The following is a 23,487-nucleotide window of genomic DNA, read 5'->3' as shown; positions in this document are numbered from 1 at the left end:
CGGAATACATGACATTATCGAGTGCTAAGGTTCTGCTGTTTGAAAATAGTGGCAAATTTAAGTTATTTAACTAACACAAAAGATAAATATATCCTCAATTATTAATAAATGACAAATTTATTTCATTTCGCATCGTTCGAGAAAAAATGACCATTTGCCCTAGTTCAATTTAAATATATTTGGTGTTACAAATTTATTTTGGTGCTACTACTTATTAGCATGACTTTTGACAAGGCCAAAGCCACTGCATGGGACAAATCCAGCCTTGATTGGGGGCGTTTGACGGATCCTTTCATGGGCATTAATCATTAATATATATCATTTAGAAGATAATGATAATAAATATAATTAGGTCTCATTTATTTTAATTAAGATTAATAATACTAAATTTAAATACATATATGAATATTAATTAAGATATGCATTAAGATTTAGACGTTTGAATCTGAATATGTACATATAATTATTTAGCTATTATATTCACATATAATTATTAAATAATTAAAATTATTTCATTTTTCAAAATTTGAATGTATAAAAGAAAATCTTTTAATGGTTCATGATTATAAAGTTCAACAAAATATTAAATTAATCTAATATTTGTTGTATTAGCTCTGAGTTTTTTTTTTTTTTTTTACCATACTTGGATTTTCCTTTTCCGACTTGGGCTTCCTAGCGGTCTTTTAACATTTGGTGGCAATACAATTTGCTCCAACATATCATTGACATTATATGTGTGAAACCTCAACTTAAGATAAGAAGTTTCATATCGGCTAAGAGAGATGTCGAGTATATAAGTAAGTAGACATTACTAACTAGCGACGTGTTTAAAAGGCGTGCAGACCTAGCCCCACTAGCGGAATGGGCCTATCAGAGCCACGCATATGCCGACTCTGTCGATATAGGCTAGATTTCAATGAATTTACACAAATCCCGATAAGATGGGACAAACCTCAGTGCTGAGTTTAGGCAAATCACATGCGGTGGGGGCAAATCTCAACGAGGATGTTGAGTCCATGGAGAACGAATATGTGACATCCTAATACATATAAGAAATGTTGAGTATATAAATAAGCAGACCTTACCAAATAGCTCAAAGTGGAGAATATCATTAAAGGAATGGATAGTTGCAACATGTGTCTTGAAAATTTCTATTGATTTAGTACGAAGACAAATAGTCCTCTCCATGTAGGTTGTAGTTAGGAGTGGCAAACGAGTGGGTCAAGTCGAATATGAGTCGATAAAAAACGAGTTAAATAAAAATGGATAAATACTCTACTTGACTCATATTTTAAATGGGTAAAAATGAGTTACCCAATGGATAATATGGGTCTCCATATTTACCCATATTATTACAGGGATCATGTTAATTATTAAAAGCTTCAAAAGCAAAAAATACTCTTCACCCCTCACCCCCACCCCCCACCTCACCCCATCCACACAAATAAAATACTTAGAACTTTTTAAATTTAACCTGCCCACCCCCACCTCCACCCCCACCCCCAACTCTAACGCCTCAAAAATTACTTAACAAGGAGTATATTTATTCTAAAATACTTAATTCTGTTTGTTAATGAAGATTGTAAAAATATATCAATCGTTAGATGACGATAATATATATACATTATTTTTCTTAACAAGGAGTATATTTATTCTAAATATCAAAGTTAAGAGGTTTTCTTGCCTTTTTTTCCTTTACGTAAAAATAAAAATTTCTTCTATGAAGGATATAAAACTAAAAATAAATTTGTAAAAGATTACAAAATCAAATCTACATTAGTTAAATTAAGAGTATATTTAAATCAACCATTAAATGTTAAGAATACATATATATATAAATCATGCTACGTCTTTTTTAATATTTTTTTTCTCCCTAACAACCAATGCGTAGTTCATGTCGCAAGTTTAGGCAAATTATGTCAACGGGCTCCTTAAAACTAGCAGCTGCATTTCTATATTAATGTAATTGTTAGAAAATTTCACCAGATTAGTTGGTGTCTAAATGATCGTTTTTGTGTTAGAAATTTTCATTTATTAGGAGTAAGACATTTCCTAATGAAATAATTGTGACTTCGTATCCAAAGAAGGAATCTCTGCTACCTTTGATTAAGAGTAAAATACTATTTATCACTCTATCACAATCCTAGTTGGTGTGTCGTCTTATTGGGAATAACAAGAGCATCTCTTAATACTGCAATTTTTTAAGAAACTGCTCGAGTTTAAGCTAAAGCGGCATTAATGAGTCATAAATTTGAGTTTAACTCATTTTTTTTTAACTTCGGAATAACCTGGAGCCGCTACAATCTCTGTCACAACCTTTGCCCTTCGGATTTGCACTCCATGGTGAGCACTTTATGCATATTGGGTAAATCCTTCATTGTATAATAGCCTACGAACTATACAGGAGATGTAAACAACACTAGACTCAATTCTTTTACCATTAGATTTTAGAAGATTTCACTAAAATATTATCACTTAGTTTTAGAACTTTTAGAAATATATTACTTTAAATATTAAAAATATTTGATATGATTTTAATTTTCTATAGCTAGACTTTATTATTTCAAAATTTTAAAATTGATTAAACTATTGAAGAATTAATCTAAATTTTGATAATGATCATTATTCTAATAGTTCAGTCACTACTATAATAATTCTTTTTCTACCATTTTATATAAAAACATAAGGATATATATACCAATAATAGAGGAACCAAAAGTGTTATCCACTTTTTACTTTTTTAGATTTCTTTGTTTCATCGTCTTTAGTGAATATTTCTATTTCTCTCTAATCTAAAACTACTTTTGAATACTGCATAGCACATGGATGGAATTATTTGCTACTTTAATATATTGCTTTGTCCTTTTCTATGAAACTAAGATAAGATAATAATGATAATAATATATTTAATATAATTTCATGAATAAAATTTAAAATAAATATTGTATGTAATTTTATCTCTGTTGTTTTCAGTATTAGTTTTTATGGCGACCTAATATTTGAGAGAAATGATACATATGTAATTTTATTTCTATCGTGTGAAAATAAAGAAATTGTTTTCGACATTAATTTTTATGGCAAACTAATATTCCAAATTACTACTATTTTTAATAGTCAATAAAAAAAGTACCATATAATTATAAAACAGTCAGGGGCCATTCTATTACTACTTTTTATTTGATAGTTCCTTCATATAGTGGTCCCATGAAAAAAAGGAATTTAGTCATATTCTAATTTTTAACATTTTTAAAAATATATTCAGAGGGAAATTTCAAAATATCTAAACAAATAAAAAAAACATAAAATTACCAATAATACATTGGTTAATCATTTTTAAAAATTATATAATTTAAATAAAGTCAATACATCATTACATTCATATAACATGCAATAATTCGATTCATCCCCCACAAATAATTAAAAATATAATATGTACAGTTTTTAATAAAATTATTTCTAAAGTCAATGAATCTTCTAAATAAAGATAAAGATCTACAATTTTTTTTATAAAAAATAATCAGTCTATATATGGTCAATAACTCAACCAATAAGATTCCTTATATTATAGAAACTTTATTTAGCAGAAGAGGAGATCTCTGATTTTTTTCAAGAAAATATGAAAAATTCAATATATTTTCTTCTTTCAATTTTTTTTACTCTATTGCTTAGACCAACATTTGCCATAAAAAAGGTAAATACTTCCCTTTTGATTCTCTTTATAAATTGTACCTTTTTTTATTATCATTTTTCGATGAACTATCGATCAAAATTTCATTGAAATTTCGAAGTAATGAAAGTATTTTTTGTGTTTATATAGTCATATGTTGTGTACTTGGGTGAACATTCACATGGAAAAGAAGCAACATCAATTGATTTTGATAGAGTTATTAATTTTCATCATGAATTTCTTGGATCACATTTAGGAAGGTAATTAATTGAATTAAAACCTTAGTATATATATATATTTTGATTAAATGAAATTAAAAAAATTATTCGTTTTTTTCCTAATTTTATTTTTGGTAATATTAACAGTATTGAGAAGGCTAAGGATGCAATTTTTTATTCTTATACAAGACACATCAATGGCTTTGCTGCAATCCTTGAAGATGAAGAAGCTGCAGAATTATCTAGTAAGTGAAATTTTTTTATTTTCCATTTACTGCATTTTTAATTGTTTTTTTACTTTGGTACACATTATTTACTGTGTCCGAGGTGAATCTAGAATATTTTAAAGTTAGTGAGACAAGAATGAACATAATCTTACTATATAGATGTGTGGTTAGTTGAATAAGAGACAAATTCAAAATTTAAAATTTGATGAGTTTGACCTTTTAAAGGTTTTTAATATTCAATTCATTGCATGAATCAAATGTAGTATTCAGTGAAATTTTATATATATATAGGATTTAGGATGTATTCGCGACCTGCATTTGCTATTGAGTTGAATATCCATATATAGGTCAAGTATGAGTATATTTTCTTAAACATCTTTAGCAAAATATATCCCTGATTATGACACAGATTATACATATACATTTTAAGTTTTTTTTTTATATGTATATGTAATTCGAGTGAAAAGCAATAATTAAGTTAATGAGTTTAATCAACAAATCCTTCTTATAGTATATCTCTCTTTAATTAATCAATGTTAATCAATATGTGATATTTGGAATCCTCTTTACTAATGAGATTTAAATATCATTAATTAATCAAAATGTTTTAAGTAATAATCAACAAATTAAATTCTTTAATGTGATTTTTTTTTTGCAGAGCATCCAAATGTAGTATCAATATTCTTGAACAAGGGAAAAGAACTACACACAACTAGATCATGGAACTTCTTGGGGTTGGAACATGAGGGAAAAATCCCTAAAAGCTCTTTATGGAAGAAGGCAAGATTTGGAGAAGACATTATTATTGGCAACATTGATTCTGGTATGAACTTGTATGATTAATCTAACTTCACATCGTATAAAATTTAATAAAAAGAAAAGCATATTAGAATTTTTTTGTATAAGTCAAACATCTTTATAATAATTTTGTTTGTCCTGATATTTTTTGGATTGTTATAGAGATATTCTGTTATAGAAAACATATAATATTATAATATAATATAAAAAATGGTTCGAACAAAAATTTGATAATTATAGTGAAATATTGTTATAGAGGATAAATGTTATAGAGTAATTTGATTGCCCAAATATATGCCTCAATTAGTGTATTTTAGTTGAATTCTTTTGCAATAATTTAGTATATTTTAATTAATTTTCTAAAATTCTTTGTAATTAAATCAAATCCATCTTTTTTGCTTCTTAAGCACATTTGTATAAATATTTTTTGCAATTTATTATAGTAAAATGAAGAGGGTAGTAATAAATTGCACGTGGTTCAGTGACTTGATAGAGTAAAGATTCTTTTTTCTTTTTTAAATTACACAAATTGTAATATTTAACTATCACTTTTTGGGAAGCTTAGTGTGTGTCTACTTGACAATTCACTATATATTTAAATAAATAATTTAAAAATCTATATATTTAAATATTTTATGTATCAAGATCTCATTATTCTCCCAAGTTGGCCAATCCCATCAATCATGGGCCCACTTTTACATAGCTTTCACCAATGGATCAAATAATATGGAGAATTAGATTGTGAGTATTCAAAAAAAGTTCTGAATATTATTAAGAAATGACCGGTAGATAAGATGAGATGATTTAGACATATGAAAAGCAGATGTGTAAATGCACTAGTAAGTAGGTGTGAGAGACTAGATGTAGGGGTATGAGGAGAGACAGAGGTAGATCGAATAAATATTAAGAAGATGTGATTGGACATAATATGACATAACTTCAGTTTAACGATGACATGACCTTAAATAAAAAGATATATGAAATTTGAAATGCTAATCTTAATTGATGATCATCCATTTCATTGATCAATGCTACATCACACAATCCATGTCACGCCCCGAGCCTACACCCTGGGCGGGACCGGCACCCGGAGACCATTTCTAGCCCCAAGCGAACCCTTGGCCTGACTTTCTTAACTCAGCGGAAACCTCAACAGAATAACTCAATGCAATGCAATATTACAAAACAACTTAACTTATAAAATATGGCCATAAAGGCAACTCGAATATCAAAATAGAATATTTACATATATATAGATGAGAGACTCAAAACTAACTGACTGACTGTCTGTCTATGAAGCCTCTAAAATACTGAGATGGATGTTGGGACAGACCCCGCAACATCCTAATAAAACAAAAACTAAGAACACAAAATAATTGAGTCCTCCGGAATGCAAGGAGGCTCACCACTGACTCTGGAGTGCTCAGCTGGATCAACGACGTGCAGGATGCTGATCCGGGGTACCTGAATCTGCATCATCAAACGATGCAGGCCAACTGGCATCAGTACATGGAATGTACGAGTATGCAAGCTGGAAAACTAAGCAACAAAGGCTAGAAGGAAAACTGGAAGAAACTGAATAGCTTACCTGGCTCAACTTAACTCAACCTGACTGACTTCTTTCAATATAAGGCAATTTAAAACAAGTGCGATATAAAGAAAGATTGCTTAAAACATGCTATGAACTCTGTGTGTATACAAGGATACAATAAGCCTGAAATGTGTATAAAAATACAATGAACTGATGTATATAAAAAATACAATAATCTCTGTGTATGAAAAATACAATAACTGCTGTGGGAGTTTCTCTAACCGACAACCATCACATAAGAGCTATAGTGATGATACAGCGATCGACCTCACGCTGCCAGAGCATCTTATACCCGGCCAAAGGTATAAGACCTGAACTGCCTAATGGATCCACTAGTCTAATCTGAAAAGGATTCATCTAAAAAGTATGATCTTTTTCTACCCATGGTGACTAACATGGTTCTATGGGGGTTGTGGGTTCTTTGAACGCTCCCCCAATTCGGTGCTCGATACTACTCCCAAAAATGTACTGGCTCTTATGTTTTTAAAACATATTTCTTCCTGCTGATATGAGATAATTACTCAAAAACTAGCCCGAAGGCTTTTTGGAAATCTCAGTTTCCAACCTTGTTTAAATGTAAAAACATTTCTTTAAAACTTCTTTGGGAATACATAGTTCCCTAATAACTTTGAGAAAAGAACTCAACTTTAAACTCTTTACTTTACTTGAACTCTTGGCTTGATGTGAAACTCTTAACTTAACATGAAACTCTTAACTTTTGACTTGACTTGAAACTCAATACTTAACTTGGAACTTGAGCCTTAGAATGAAGTTAAAACGCTCAATGAAGACTCTTGGAAAACCTTAAAGACTTGCTTTGACTTACTTACTTCTAAGCTTGACTTCACTTGACTTGGAAACTAACTTCACTTGAATTGGAAACTAACTTCACTTGACTTGGAAACTAACTTCACTTGACTTGTAGTTTTACTTGACTTTTGGAAGTACCTTGGAGTGTTGGAAACAACTAGGAAACATAGGTATAATACCTAGGAACATGTATAAAAAAAGAAATGGTGAATGAAAGGGAAGGATTGGTGTCCTTGGCACTAGGAGAGGTGCAACAGCCCAGCCCCTTTTTCCCCAAAAATCCGACTTTTTCCCCTTGTTTCTTTCCAATTCTAAACCCTCTCAACCTCAAGGTTTCAGCAGCAACACTTAGAATCATAAAGACCCTTATTATACAATAGATTCAACTCAAAAAATCACAGCCAGAAATCTGTACTAAATCAGCAAGAACTTCAACACAACACCACTACAACTTCAACAACCAATAAATCTTCTCTTGGAATTAAAAACGAGTTGGTGTGTGGGGGTATGAACCAACCAACACTAAGGATCATAAAATCCCTCAATATACAATAGGTCACAACTCAAATACACAGCCCAATCCTGTCCCACAACCAACAATAACTTCAACAACACAACTAACAACATCAACAACAACTAACAACTTCAACAACTTCAACAACTTCAACAACAAATCCAATCTCTTCTCAAATCATAAAAACGAGCTTGGTATGTGGGGGGAAAGGATAAACCCACACTAAAGACTCACATACCTTGATAGGGATCACCCCCGACGAAAATCCACAATGATCTTGACAAATCTTGTTGATCTCCTCTTTCTTCTCTTCTTCTTCTCCTTCTTCTCTTCTTCTTCTCTTGAACCCTAACTCTTTCTCTTTCAAAATGGGACAAAATGATCCAAATATCAGCCTAATACAACAATATAAGCTCAAAAGAAATTATTTGTGAAAAGACCAAAATGCCCTTAAATTTCCGGAACGGAATCCCTGCCAACTGCCCAACTTTCAAAGATCATAACTCGCTCATACGAACTCGGAATTGAGCAAACTCAGTGGCGTTGGAAAGATCGTTCCACAAGCTTCGAAACCATAACTGGAACTACTCCTAACTCATCCTGAGCTAGGAGTTATGACTGCTCAAAGTTGGCCAAAAACTCACTGATTTCCACACTTAGCCAAATTTTCCAGATTTTAAATTTTTCCAAAAATGACTATTTCCAAATTTCAAGCTTCTTCATATTCATTTTTAAATTGTCGGATGTTACAATCCATACATACTCAAAGTTAGGGTGTTTACCAGGTCAATAAGATATTTAGGTGTGCATTTTTTTTAAACTTCTCTCTTCTCTTTGAGAGTGCCCCATCTTTTCGCTCCCTTAATAACTTAACTCACAATCTCAGACTTAAAAGTGAAGGATGCTTATTATCCGAACAATCCGTTCTTATTCATGTGATTGGAGGCAGGTGTTTGGCCAGAATCAGAAAGCTTTAGTGATGAAGGAATGGGACCAATTCCATCAAGGTGGAAAGGAACTTGCCAAACTGGCTCTGATCCCACATTTCATTGCAATAGGTACTTTCTCTTTAATATTAAAGTAATGTTCAAAAGTTAGTTTGGTAGATGAAAATGAGTCCGGAGCCAAAAAGATAGAAAAATTGAGCAAAATTTTCAAAAGGACAACAAAAATTGAGTATGAAACTAAAAGGGCAACATTTGAATAGAGGGGCAGACGAAAAGTTAGTTTAGTAGATGAAAACTCACATCCAAGTTTAATACTTTAGTAGTATAATGAATTTAAAATTCTTGGAACGTTGCGAAAAGGAAAGTTCGTCACATAAATTGGAACAAATGAAGTATGATATATACATGTAACATGTTTATGTTAGTGTAACATCAAGATGACTTTTGACCTATGGAGTTTTTCTTTAAATATTGAAGGAAGTTAATTGGAGCAAGATACTTCATCAAAGGATTCGCTGCTGAAGCAGGAACTCTAGTAACCTCCAAATTCTACACGCCACGAGACACGTTAGGGCACGGATCACACACGTTGTCTACAGCCGGAGGTAATTTTGTCGAGGGAGCTAACATTTTCGGGTATGGCAATGGCACAGCAAAGGGAGGATCACCAAGAGCACGAGTTGCGGCTTATAAGGCTTGTTGGCCTCCTATTATTCCATCCGATTCGTGTACTGATGCAGATGTCTTGGCTGCATTTGATATGGCAATTCATGATGGCGTTGACGTGCTTTCAGTATCAATGGGAGGACCACCTGTACCATATGCCCAAGACAGTATTGCTATCGGTTCGTTTCATGCTATAAAGCATGGCATTGTTGTGGTTACCTCAGGTGGGAATTCGGGTGCTTATCCTGGTACAATAACCAACACTGCACCTTGGCTCATTACTGTCGGGGCAAGCACTATTGATCGCGAGTTTTCCAGCTATATCATCTTAGGAAACAATAAACGTTACAGAGTATGTTTCTCTTGTCCACTATTCTTTTTGTCTGCAAAACGATACAGTCAGACCTCTCTATAACAATCACCTTATCTAACATTATTTCATCATAACCATCAACTTTTTATGCCATACTTTACTTCTCTATAACAATATTTTACCTGTAACAACAACGTCCATTCTTTGTAAAATTACTTCTCTATACCTCTTTGTGGAGAGTTAGGAAGCGTCAATTCTCATTAGTTTTCGGATTTTTTGTTTTTTAGGGGGTAAGCCTTTCAACTAAAGCTCTGCCCGAAGGCAAATCGTTCCCAATTATTACTGGTGCATCTGCTAAAGTTGCCAATGCGACAGCTCAAGAAGCGTGAGTATTACCTCTCTTCCCTACTGCTTAATGTACAAACTAATCTAACTTTGCTAAACCTTTTTATGTGCTTCTGCAGTAATTTTTGCATAGAGGGGACATTGGATCCTAAGAAGGTGAAGGGGACTATTTTGGTTTGCCATAGAGGGGGTAGTCCAGTGTTTAACCAGTGCACTCAAGCTACTTCAGTAGGTGCAGTTGGTATCGTTATACTCAACAGCGTGTTCTTTGGAAATGAAATGTATGCTGAACCTTATCTCTGCCCTGCAACGCATATCAGTTACTCCGATGGACTTCAAGTCTCGTCTTATGTTAATTCAACAAGGTATAACAAAGAGTCTACGAAATCTAGCATTGTCACAGTACAGCAAATTAAATGATTTAGTATACATAGCTATAACAAGAAGAATCCTCTGTATTCCCATTCTATTTCTGTTTAATTTTCTTGTTAAACGTCGTTGTTGGTTTGAGCAGGAAAGCTACAGCTTACATTACTCGGCCAACAACTGAATTGGGAACGAAACCAGCGCCAGTTATGGCTGTCTTTTCGTCCATTGGACCTAATAGGGTGACACCAGAGATTCTTAAGGTCTTTTACCATTTCGAGATTGTTAAATTTCAAGTCTATTAACCAAAAGGATTTCATTTTTACAAGTATTTATACGATATTATCTTTGCAGCCAGATATTACTGCCCCGGGAGTGAGCATACTAGCTGCTTATACTGGAGTTCAAGGACCTACAGAAACAGATTTAGATAATCGTCGAGTTAAATTTAACACAATGACAGGAACTTCAATGTCATGTCCTCATGTGGCTGGTGTTGTTGGTCTTTTGAAGACCCTCCATCCAACTTGGAGTCCTGCAGCCATCAAATCCGCCATTATGACATCCGGTAGGACTTAACAACCTTTTCGATCATGCATATGAATGCAACTTTTCTTGAAGTCTTAATCAAATTAGGCTTCAAAAATAAGAACTAAATGAGTTATAAGCAAACTTTTATATGATTATGATGCCTTGTTTACTCTTCTTCTGGTGCAGCAAGAACGCGAGACAACACGATTAATCCAATGACAAATTCAGCTCACCTCAAGGCATCACCATTTGCTTATGGATCAGGACACATATGGCCAAACCGCGCCATGGACCCTGGCTTGGTTTATGACTTAACAATCAATGATTACATGAACTTCCTCTGTGCACAAGGGTACAACGAAACTAAAATCAGTTTCTTCACACAAGGCCACTTCAAATGTCCTGACCCTATAAGTTTCAGCAATTTGAACTTACCTTCAATCACAGTGCCCAAGCTCAATGGCTCGATCGTTGTGACTAGAACATTGAAGAATGTGGGGTCCCCGGGCACTTACAAAGCTCATATTCGATCCCCGATTGGAATTACTGTTGTTGTTGAGCCAAACACATTGGAGTTCAAGAAGATTGGAGAGGAGAAAAGTTTCAAGATCACTCTGAAAGTTAAAGGACATAAAGCTCCAAAAGATTATGTTTTTGGCCATTTAATATGGTCTGATAACAAGCACTATGTTAGAAGTCCCATTGTAGTGAAAGTTACTAAGAATGTTAGATAACATTCATTTCTATGTTTATTGTTACTTGTATAATGTGTAATGTAATACTATTCATTGCTCTCAAAAGTATTTGAATAATAGCAATCATCAAAGCTTTATATATCATGAGAATGTTTTGGTGAATGATCCAATGAGCTAAGGAATGAAATAGATTTTCGTTCGATTAATAATTGAGGACAAATAGCCTTTTGAGTCTCGACGTTACTAAAATAATCTATAGTTACCCTTATTTTCAAATGACGAAAGCTTAGCACCACAAATTTATTATATTTTCTATAATTAAGAGGCAAATTTGAGTTGTGCCACTAACAATAAAGACATACATAGGATCATTCTATCTTTCAAAATTGAAAAAAGTAAGTGCAAACAACATAAATTCCACTCGTTTAGGACCTAATACATGCCTTTTCGTGAATTTTCAAAATTACCTTTTTGCCAGATTTCGGTCCCTAGATACATGTATGTAGCGTGTCTAGATAGATGTATCTCGGATACATGATGTCAAAATTAGGTACAATTTATTCCTGATACACTATATCCAAATGAATTTATATGTATACGATTCTCTCGCTCGCCTCTCTTCATATCTATCTATATGTATATCAGAAGTATCTAGTATCCCATATGCATATATTTAATGTGATTCGTATACCTTTGAGATACACACTTCTCGCTCCCGCTCGCTCCTCTCCTCTCCTCTCTCTCCTATTTGTATTTGTATCTAATAGTAATTTCATAATTGAGAAAAGACACTCTTGGCCCTTTTTTTTACCTTGTTCCTTTTATCTTTCTGGTGATGTCTGGAGAAAAGAAAAAGAGAGGTTTTTGAATATTTACAGAGCCAATCCCTCTCTCTCTCCTCTCCATCTTCTTCTGAAACTTCCTATTAAATTACCAGAAAATTCCTATATATACAAGCAATCAAATTCTCCAGCTCATTTACGTGTTCTCTTTTCAGATCTCATCAATCATGTCGTACGCTTATCTTTTCAAGTATATCATCATCGGAGATACAGGTAATTTTTCAATTGTGATTGATTTTATCGTTAATTTGATTTGTAAATCTAATGATTTCCTTTTTGCACCTGTTTATAATGTTCTCGTTTTGATTTTTATGGATCTGGAATGATCGGGAAGGTTCAATTTCAATGGAGGTTGTTGTAATGATTTTGCATATGATTGAATTCATGCTATTATGAGAATTGTAGCATTTCAATTGTTTTTTGAATTTTGTGTTATTTCTGTTGTATTTGATATTTTAATTATGGTTGGTGATATATCCATGGAGTTTGATAATTGATTTTTTTTTTCCAATGAGAAGGATTTTGTTAGGCTAAATTTGATGATTTAGGTCATAAAAATACGGTTCGTTAAGTTTTTAGTAAATAAATTGGAGTTTCAGCAGTTAGAGAATGTTTGTATGATCCAATTCAGTTGGATTTGAAGTATGTTTGGTTTGATGATTTGAAGTCTCTTTTTTTCTTTTATATTCCACCAGTTGAAAAAGCCAAACACTTTCTCTTAGAACTATACCAATGCTGCTCCGTTGACTTGTAAAATCGATGTATTTTCTGAAAGAGAAGCCCTTTGAAAAATTGATAAAGTAAGTAATTTGATAATGATAAAACAGTAGTTGGAAAATATTTCTGAGATATATGTCTGTTTTTTTTTTTGTGTATGATGAAGTGGTTGTTGATTAAAACTCTGAATGCTCGTAATAATAAGCATATGATTTAAGAGATGAATTACATATGGCTTATGGTGAGAATCATGTGTCTCACGAACATATCGTTATAGGAATCTACCCTCTTATTGCTTTAGGGGCACTCAAAACTTCGAAATCCTTGTGAGTTGTGATGATGTCGTAAACTCTTGGTTGTTCCTTGTATATGCAATGACAACTTTGCTGAGTGATTCCTCATACGAGTGCACTTTGCCCTAGCATTTTCATATAGTTCATTGGCTTCGATGGAATATTTCCAATGTTGATGTATACATTGCTGAAGCCTTATATAAAACATCATCTCTAACATTTTTGTTGCGCAGGAGTCGGAAAATCCTGTCTTCTCCTGCAATTTACGGACAAACGATTTCAACCGGTCCATGACTTGACCATTGGGGTTGAATTTGGGGCTAGAATGATCACAATAGACAACAAACCAATAAAACTACAGATCTGGGACACGGTTTGTTTCACATCTTTTCTTTCTTTTTCTGCTTCGATATATGCCAAATTTCTAAAAAAGATGCGATCATTAATCTCAACTTTGCTGATCATTTTTTTCTTTTTCTTTTTTTCATTTGGAACTTAAGATAATCTTTGTAAATGCCTTAAATTCTTTTCTAGGCAGCAGAATAATTTTCTTACTGTTCTCGTTATTATTTGCTTGTGCTGTCATTAAATGGCTGCCAGCATGATTATAATGAATGATCTCCCTTTTCAGGCTGGCCAAGAATCATTCAGATCCATCACGAGGTCATACTACAGAGGTGCTGCCGGGGCACTACTTGTTTACGATATTACCAGGTATTATCCTGCATTATGTTTTTGACATTCTTTATGCATGAAACCGAAGTTAGTAAGCACAAACTTGCTCTCATTCTTACACAAGACATACTTCTTGTCTTAGCTTTTTACTTGGATCAAAGCTCTAGAAATATTCCTCACATAATCTTAATCACCCAGACATAATTATCTATATATCAGACTTTTGGCTGCATCTGTAGTATACATTGTGATCTTCAATTTAATTAATTGTAGAACATTACATTGTGCTCTTGTAAAATGATATCTAATGCCATTTGTCTTTTACTGTTAGAGAGGAACTACAGAAGTTTCTTTAATGCTAGTGAGCACTCTGTTATTTTGGTTCATAAATCTCTCTCTTGACATAAATGAACAAATATATGGTCTTCCAAATTTAATTTGATAAGGGATCCATGAATTCGAATGTGGACAATAATATATTGACTGTATCGTTGTGCTTGTGCCTTGTGCTGAATTGATGGTTTCCCACCCCCAAATTAAACTTCAAATGGAAATAAGGTCTTACATATTTTTGTTGCTGCCTCTTTGCTTTCATTATGGATAAATAGCAAATATTATAGGAATCTACGATTTCTGTGGTCACTCTAACTACATTTCCCTGGATTGTTGTGTTTCTTTACTCCGGAAATTATAGGAGGGAAACATTTAATCACCTTGCTAGTTGGCTGGAAGATGCAAGGCAGCACGCAAATGCAAACATGAGTATAATGCTGATTGGAAACAAGTGTGATCTTGCTCACAGAAGAGCTGTAAGCACAGAGGAAGGCGAACAGTTTGCCAAGGAAAATGGGTTGATATTTATGGAGGCCTCTGCTAAAACAGCTCAGAATGTTGAAGAGGTAAAAAATCATTTAACGTGCTAGTAGAGCTTTTATATTATACAATGGATATCTCAAAGTAATTCATTGTACTTCTTTAGGCTTTTATCAAAACAGCTTCCACAATCTATAAGAAAATACAGGATGGAGTGTTTGATGTATCAAACGAGGTATACCTTATCCTGACTATTTATGTATATTCTACTTAATTTGTTTCGGTGTGGACTGCAAATCTTCATATATAGTCTCTAAAGAAACGAAGTTGCCAAAAGGCTAAATGCTTGGCTTCATCAATGGTGTATCTATTCCCTCACCTAAAGAGTATAACTTTTCTTGTTACTCGTTACAGTCGTATGGAATAAAAGTTGGGTATGGAGGGATTCCTGGGCCATCAGGCGGACGAGATGGAGCTGCTTCTCAAGGAGGAGCTTGTTGTAGTTGAAAATGGAAACTTTATTCTTTAAATTTGATCATATCCAGTGGTGTTATTATTTATTTATTTATGCTCTTCTAGCATGTTTACCTTCATTGGTGTAACCAATTTGTTTGTGCTTATGTTAATATATATATCTGGGCAAATATAAACAACTTTACTTATTGAATTGTTATTTTGTAAATATATCTGTGCAAAAGTAGTACGGTATATAATCACATACATATTCAATGGGAACAAAAATATCGATATCATCTAGGATTAGTAACATTGTGGTTATAAAAATAATAATTCATAGTTGAGTGATTTTATAGATGAAATATTCATCGCATTTTTTATTTTTATTTTTTTTTCCCATTTCAGTTCTCTCACCTGTGTATTTTGTTACCTTCCTACATGCGTGGTCCAGCGTCCACGTTGTCTACTAATACTTTTAAAATTTTTCATATCCCTTAGCAAAGAAATATAATAATTCTAGTTATAAATATATTTAAATATTATTTTTATTAATTGTTTAAAGGTCCATAAAAAATGGAGATATTGAGAAGTTTTATATTGCCAAGATGAATGACAAAACTTTTTTTTATGTGTATGTCACGTTATCTCGTTCTTGCTGCATCGAAGATTTTCGAGCTACTACTTCGCCCATGTATTAGGAATGTATTAAATTTTCTTTTCAAATTTTAACCTTTTACTTTAATAACAATAAAATTTTATTTGATATTTTAGAATTTTGAATCAAATTACCTAAATCTCATTGTCTATCAATAAGATTTTTTAGACTAATAGCCAAGATATTGTATTGCAATAATTGGCTAACATATTTTATCAACTTGTAAAATTAATTTTATTTATAATAGAGTAGTATTTTTCTAGAGGTTATAAGAATTTTTTTGCAAAAAAAATAAATAAATTATAATTTGAGATATTGAAATAAAAACTTGATAATATGCCAAAGAAAATTTTATATTCCTATATCACTATACAATAAATTGTAAAATTGTATAATAAAATGACTTGAAAATTATATTTAACTACCTATAATAAATAAATTTTCATTATTATAAATAAAAGGTTTCAATACCTAGAGTTTAGTTTGAATTGTTCAAATAAGAGACCAAATCAGATCAAGTTTTTATGTCTTTTAAAAAATCTTTTTAAGTTTTAGTTTTAGGTTAATGATTATATTATATTGACTTGTTATTGAGTAGAACTTATCCTTTTCATATTTCACTTTTCTAAAAAGAGTAGACAGTGAGAAGGGTAGACAGTGGTGTAACAATGTCGGCATCTATAGGAACATTGAAACCTTTTCAGCATTCTATAATCGATAATGTTGATAGTGCAATGTCCTTTCAAAGTCTCTCTTTTGCATCATCACATTTATCCGGCGGCAAATTGATCTCATCTAAATCATTGCGTTCTAGACGATTCATTTCTAGTAAGAAAGCCTATCATAGCAGGGCTGCGATTATCGTGTCGCCTAAAGCTGTTTCTGACTCGTCAAATTCACAAACATGTCTTGATCCAGAAGCTAGCCGAGTTAGTGCAAAATTAACCTCTTTTCTTCTCCATGTTTCTCACTAGTTTTGCAAATTATATATTAAATTGAATCGGCATTCAATATATTTTGAAAATTTTAATTATACAAATTAACATATAAAAGTGTATGGGTTGTGTAAACTTTTCTTTTTGTATACATGTCTGTTGTCAGTGAAAAGGTAAATATTGCAATTTCTCCGTCTCAATTTATGTGACAATGTTTGTTAGGCATAATATTTAAGAAAATAAAAGTTTTGAAATTTGTGGTCTTGGCACATTTGTATGAGTATAATCAGGTTAACAGAGAATTTTAAAATAACTTTTTTCTAATCATAGGTGACATTCCTTTTGAAGACATACTAAAAAGGAAAATGGATCAGGGACGGAAAGAGTATTTTGTTGAACTGATTAATTGTTAAATTGAGGGGACGTTTGATTCTGGTGGTCCAATCGATATATATGGTGTTTGTTTGCTTCAGTTTGAAGTTGTTTAATTGCTCTGTTCATGATTCCAGATCTTGATATAGACCCTCACGTACATATTGATAAATGTATAATTATATAACTTGATTTTGTTTAATATAACACAGAATTGTTTCTTAACGAAAGTTTTCTGGTTAATCATGCTTTACTGAATAGAGTAACTAACTAAATATATTGTTAATGCAATTTGTTGCAGAGTGTTTTGGGTATTATTCTTGGAGGTGGAGCTGGGACGCGTCTGTATCCTCTAACCAAAAAGAGAGCAAAGCCGGCTGTTCCGCTTGGAGCAAATTATCGTCTGATTGATATTCCTGTGAGCAATTGTATTAACAGTACCATATCCAAGATCTATGTTCTCACACAATTCAACTCTGCATCTCTAAATCGCCATCTTTCACGAGCTTATGCAAGTAACATGGGTAGTTACAAAAATGAAGGTTTTGTGGAAGTTCTCGCTGCTCAGCAAAGTCCAGAAAACCCTGATTGGTTTCAGGTACCTAACCTTCTTCCTAATGTACACTTTTTAACAACATTAAATTTGTAGTTATTTGATTTGAAAATGAGCCTTGGAGTAACGACAAAGTTGTCTCTGGCTTTGAGCTGTGTAAGTAGCCACTAATGCTTGAATTGGGGTAGGTTGTCTACCTCACACACCCTTTGGAGTGCGGCCTGTCCTGGACCCTGCTAAAGCGGGATGCTTTGTGCATCAGACTGTCCTTTTTTAAAATATTATAACCTAGAGATAGATATCAATCCGACAAGTATATAGCATGTTTGAAGCCACTTTAACGTTACTGTTTGTGCTCGACTCCTCTGATTTACTTGTGACATGCATTTTAGTATAGCTGGTTAACTAGTTTTTTTTTGCAAACTAGCGTAAGATGAAATTACTTGTCTCTCAGGGCACTGCTGATGCGGTCAGGCAGTATTTATGGTTGTTTGAGGAGCATAATGTTTTGGAATTCCTAATACTTGCGGGAGATCATTTGTACAGAATGGATTATGAAAAGTTTATTCTAGCCCATAGAGAAGCAGATGCTGATATTACTGTTGCTGCACTTCCGATGGATGAAAAGCGTGCCTCTTCATTTGGTCTAATGAAGATTGATGAAGAAGGACGCATCATTGAATTCGCGGAAAAACCCAACGGAGAGCAGTTGAAAGAAATGCAGGTACATGCTATAATAGTGCTTTTGCATATTTCTCAACAAATACTCATTGCATATATGAACAAAGACACATATTTCGTTTCTTGGAAGAATATAATTTGTGTTTGGTGCATTTCAGGTGGATACTACTATTTTAGGCCTTGATGATGAAAGAGCTAAAGAGAACCCTTATATTGCAAGTATGGGTATATATGTCATTAGCAAAGATGTGATGTTAAACCTACTTCGGTTAAGCTTTCCTGCAGCTAATGACTTTGGCAGTGAAGTTATTCCTGGTGCAACTTCCATTGGAATGCGAGTATGTAAATTCTTTATTCATTACCATTTATAGTTTTAAAATCACAAAAAACTATTAGAAATTTACTTTTTCTCTCATGAGAATTGTATGAAACTTTACTTCGACATTACTCTAGTAGTTATAATTGTTGCTATACCAGTGTTGGACTCTCCAAAATGTACTATTTTAGGAGTATCTGGCATGCATCCATTGATATTTTTAAAGAGTCTGAGCAACATAGGTTATAGGCCTTATTGTGACTAGCTTCTAGTTTAAACTTTTTTCTAAATATGATTTTTGCTTAGCTTTACTTGTAGAGGTCTTAATAGTCTAAGTTCAGGTGCAAGCTTATTTATTTGATGACTACTGGGAGGATATTGGTACCATTGAAGCTTTCTATAATGCTAATTTGGGCATTACAAAAAAGCCAGTGCCAGATTTTAGGTAACGTCAGCTAATACTTCTCTCCACTTAGTTACGATTGTCTATTGTTCTACTCTGGTCGTAAGCACTAATATTGTTATCTTCAATATTCTCTGAAGCTTCTATGACCGTTCAGCTCCAATCTACACCCAACCTCGATATTTGCCTCCTTCAAAGATGCTTGATGCTGATATAACAGATAGTGTCATTGGAGAAGGGTGTGTCATAAAGGTAATTAATTATGTAACTGTTTCTCACCAACAAGGTCTTCTAATTTTCATGTTCCTAGAATTGGTGAACCAGTACATACTTGTCAGATTATGGTTCTCATGGAGTTACTTTGTTGTTTACAGAACTGTAAAATTCACCATTCTGTGATTGGACTCAGATCATGCATTTCAGCAGGAACAATTATCGAAGACACTCTTTTGATGGGAGCAGATTATTATGAGGTAATAGTTAAAATTCACAAACTATATGACTAATAGACTTACTTTGTATATACGCGAGATAGATAGCATGTAGAAAATTTTAAAAAAAATGAAAGATATTTTCTTCATACTTCTTTTGGTTTGTTGTTAAACTCAGTTTGCTTCCTTTCTTGGTCCAGACGAATGATGACAAAATCCTTCTGTATGCAAAGGGTAGTGTTCCAATTGGCATCGGCAAGAACTGTCACATAAAGAGAGCTATTATCGACAAGAATGCTCGTATAGGGGACAATGTGAAGGTTGGTTACCTGATCAGTAATTCTTATTACCACTCAACTTTTATTATGTTTGATGAAAATCTCATTCACCTAACTTCTAGGTAGCATATATATATAGTGTCCTGTTGACTTCTCTTGTCATCACATAAATTTTTCAAACCAATCTGTGAGATCAAGTCTCTAACATGGAACTTTTGTATCGTCAGATCAATAATATTGACAATATTCAAGAAGTAGCAAGGGAGTCAGACGGATACTTTATTAAGAGCGGAATTGTTACCATTATCAAGGATGCAGTAATTCCCAGTGGTACTATCATCTAAGATGGTGAAACTTGGATTCCTTTAATTTTTATTTATTTTGCCAAACAACCATGAGTTAAAAGGACTTCTGCACTCCTTCAAGTGAGTGATCGTCAATGAACCAAAAAAATTGTTTTGTGTTCTTGAAAGTTGAATATAATTAGGATGTTAACTCGAAAAAAATATGAATTACTCCATTTTATTTTCTCTGTTCGTTCGTGTTAGTATAGTATTCGTTTCCCTCTATCGTTATCCATATACATATAGATAATAAGACGGAGAGAGGAATTTTTCTATTATCAGAATTTGAACTCGAGATCTCTAATCCCAAGCCTAGTTAAAGTTTACTTTCATTGCTTCATATTTGAAATCTCTATTTTAAGTCCACAACAAAATAGAGATTTATCACATGGTCATTCACATTCGCTGCCAAAAACACATACACATAATATACTTTAATACTCATGTGAAGAAATTTTAGTATGAATTCAGAATTTGAAGTTTAGTTTCAAGAGTAATGATAAAAAGGAAGAGAGGTAACACTTTGAGGACTAGTAGAGAAGTCTAAGAATATTCTTGCTGCTTTACACCAAGAATTAATTCATGGACAACACAAAGAAAAACATAACTAACATATATAGCACATGTAGTAGTGCCTTTGTAGATAGACATGCTTAATTTCCTCCTCTTCCCCACAAAAACTATATAAACTTGATTACCTTTTTATAGCAAGTCTTATTCCAAAAGACGGACACAGAACTTATTCGTATCAGGTGTTTATATCAAACTAATGAAAATAATAATCAGTTGTTACATAGACAATGATGGACTCGTACTTTCTTTACTCCTTCCGTCCCATTTTATATCAAAGTTTTTGACTTGATACGAATAATAAGAAATTAATAAAGACATTTCAAATGTAAGCCAAATATATTAAAAACCATCCCTTTAAAAAATGAATTAATTAGTGATGTGACCGAATCATAATTGACTACATGTAAGAAATGATTTTGCAAGATCGAAATTGTTTTCAGTTAGCAAATAATGGCATAGATGAGCTTTTTTTCAAGCGAAAATGGCATAGTTGAGCCAAACTTTTAACAAATGGCATAAATGAGTTTTTTCTCAAAGTTAGATGACATATTTGAGCTTTTTCCAAAAAAAATAATTATGGGATGTCCTATTTTAGTCCACCCCATTAATGTAATATCCATTTTATGTTTTTTTTCACGAATATTTAAATATCAGACAACTCTTAGACGAAAGAATATAAGGATAGTTTTGAATCTATACGATAAAGTAAATTAGTTTACGACAAACATAGCTGTATTTTTATTTGCATGAAAAATAGCAAGAGGTGATAGAAAATATATACTACCTATATATTATGATATACTCAAAAAGTTGAATATAACTTACCTATACATGAACTATATATTGACTATATATTATGATATATTCAAAAAGCTGAATATAGCTTAATTATACATGAAGTATATACTGATTATACATAAATTATACACTGACTATTCAATCCTCCCAACTTAATATTGCTATATAATGAATATTATGCTATACAAATGTGTGTATTAGGTGAGCTTTAATATAAGTATCATTTGTAGAGTCTTCTATCTAGATTCAACTATATATTTTTTCTAAGATTATCTTCAATAAACCCACTTCAGTAGCAGTATATACGTATTTTTTTCCCTTTAATTTTCATTTCAAACAACAGTCAGAACTTAGTTATACCTTTAATTTGTCAAGAACTTGGCCTAATATTTCAGAGATTTAGCTAATATTTTAGTAGCAATTTATGTTTGTCAATAAATTTTTGATAACAAAATCCAAGATAGTGTTTTGCAACAAATAACTATGCTTTTGTAAACTTGAAAAATAACTAACGAATATAAATAAATATAAGCTCTTTGAGTATTGTTGCCTTAGTATAGCTCAAGGCCTCATTTGTACCGAGTGGATTATGAAAAGTTCATTCTAACCCATAAAGAAGCCGAGGCTGATATTATCGTTGCTACACTTTCAATGGATGGAAAGTGTGTATATATGCATATATATAGCACGTTACCTGCATTGTTTTTAACTGCTTTTCAATTGGTTTTTCTGCGAATTTAATAAAAGATCTTTCTTCATTTGGTCTAATGAAAGATTGATGAAGAAGTATGTATGATTGAATTTGCGGAGAACCAAAATAGAAGCAGTTGAAAGCAACTCAGGTAACATGTTATAGTCCTTTTGCATACTTCTCAACAAATACACATTGCATATATATATATATATATATATATATATATATACATGAACAAAGATACATACCCAAATAGATGGTACATATAACTCGTTCCCAAAGAATTTAATTTGTGTTTGGTGCATTTTCAGGTGAATACTACTATTTTAGGCCTGGAGGACGACATACCTAAAGAGAACAAGACTTTGGTTGTGAAGTTATTTCGGTGAAACTTTTGTTTTGATGCGAGTATGTAGATTGTTCAATCATTAACATTTACAATTTTAATCACAAAAACTAGAATAAATTTACTTTTTTTTCTCCTAAGAATTGTACGAAACTTTACTTTCCATAGTACTATAGTAGTTATAAGCTATGTTGCTTCAACTATCCAAAATTGTTGCCATACGTGTCACATTCTCCATAATGTATTACTTTTGGAGTATCTGACATGCATTCATGGTCATTTTTGAAGTGTCTGAGCAACATAGATTATAGGCCTTACTGTGGCTAGCTTCTAGTTTAAACTTTTTTGTACTGAATATGATTTTTGCTTAGTATTATTACTAGTAGAGGTCTTTCTACCATGCCAATTTGGGCATTACAGAAAAGTCAGCATCATATATTAGGTAACGTCAACTAATAGTTTTCTGTACTTAATTACGATAGTCTATTATTGTGCTATGGTCATAGCACTAATATTATTGTCTTAAATTTCCCTGAAGCTTGTACGATCATTCTGTTGGAATTAATGCATTCATACCTTTATGTTGGAATTAATGCATTCACATCCAGACGAATGATGACAAAA

The 23,487-nt window shown here is 32.5% G+C and overlaps 4 protein-coding genes across 4 annotated transcripts in view; 3 read left to right on the top strand and 1 right to left on the bottom strand.

The window, feature by feature from the left end:
- LOC125811738 (3-hydroxyisobutyryl-CoA hydrolase-like protein 5) overlaps positions 1 to 1,771 on the bottom strand; it is a 14,903-nt gene extending 13,132 nt beyond the window's left edge. Inside the window, exon 1 of the mRNA XM_049491276.1 lies at positions 1,762 to 1,771. The gene's annotated coding sequence lies outside the window, so the exon portion shown is untranslated. The remainder of the gene's footprint in view (positions 1 to 1,761) is intronic.
- A 1,821-nt stretch (positions 1,772 to 3,592) lies between these two features.
- LOC125811729 (subtilisin-like protease SBT5.3) lies at positions 3,593 to 11,762 on the top strand. Its single transcript, XM_049491267.1, has 11 exons — positions 3,593 to 3,691; positions 3,818 to 3,927; positions 4,033 to 4,130; positions 4,771 to 4,935; positions 8,775 to 8,883; positions 9,250 to 9,790; positions 10,039 to 10,136; positions 10,216 to 10,461; positions 10,611 to 10,725; positions 10,817 to 11,030; positions 11,180 to 11,762. The coding sequence occupies exons 1-11, from the start codon at positions 3,617 to 3,619 to the stop codon at positions 11,725 to 11,727; spliced, it is 2,319 nt and encodes a 772-aa protein (XP_049347224.1). The 5' UTR covers positions 3,593 to 3,616; the 3' UTR covers positions 11,728 to 11,762.
- Positions 11,763 to 12,540: 778 nt separating this feature from the next.
- Positions 12,541 to 15,708, top strand: LOC125811750 (ras-related protein RABB1c-like). The gene is made up of 6 exons (XM_049491290.1): positions 12,541 to 12,743; positions 13,774 to 13,913; positions 14,172 to 14,254; positions 14,910 to 15,114; positions 15,195 to 15,263; positions 15,443 to 15,708. Exons 1-6 carry the CDS (start codon positions 12,698 to 12,700, stop codon positions 15,533 to 15,535), a joined length of 636 nt encoding a protein of 211 aa, XP_049347247.1. The 5' UTR covers positions 12,541 to 12,697; the 3' UTR covers positions 15,536 to 15,708.
- A 1,099-nt stretch (positions 15,709 to 16,807) lies between these two features.
- On the top strand, positions 16,808 to 20,509 carry LOC125811731 (glucose-1-phosphate adenylyltransferase small subunit, chloroplastic/amyloplastic-like). Its single transcript, XM_049491269.1, has 9 exons — positions 16,808 to 17,068; positions 17,748 to 18,044; positions 18,454 to 18,723; positions 18,839 to 19,018; positions 19,338 to 19,441; positions 19,540 to 19,651; positions 19,774 to 19,872; positions 20,031 to 20,150; positions 20,336 to 20,509. Exons 1-9 carry the CDS (start codon positions 16,808 to 16,810, stop codon positions 20,450 to 20,452), a joined length of 1,560 nt encoding a protein of 519 aa, XP_049347226.1. The 3' UTR covers positions 20,453 to 20,509.
- Positions 20,510 to 23,487: the final 2,978 nt, after the last annotated feature.

Source organism: Solanum verrucosum, unplaced genomic scaffold (assembly GCF_900185275.1).
Source record: "Solanum verrucosum unplaced genomic scaffold, falcon-dt-bn FXZP01000238.1, whole genome shotgun sequence".
Classification (NCBI taxonomy): domain Eukaryota; kingdom Viridiplantae; phylum Streptophyta; class Magnoliopsida; order Solanales; family Solanaceae; genus Solanum; species Solanum verrucosum.
The sequence above is the reverse complement of the archived record's forward strand: the minus strand, read 5'-3'. Positions and strand labels throughout refer to the sequence as shown.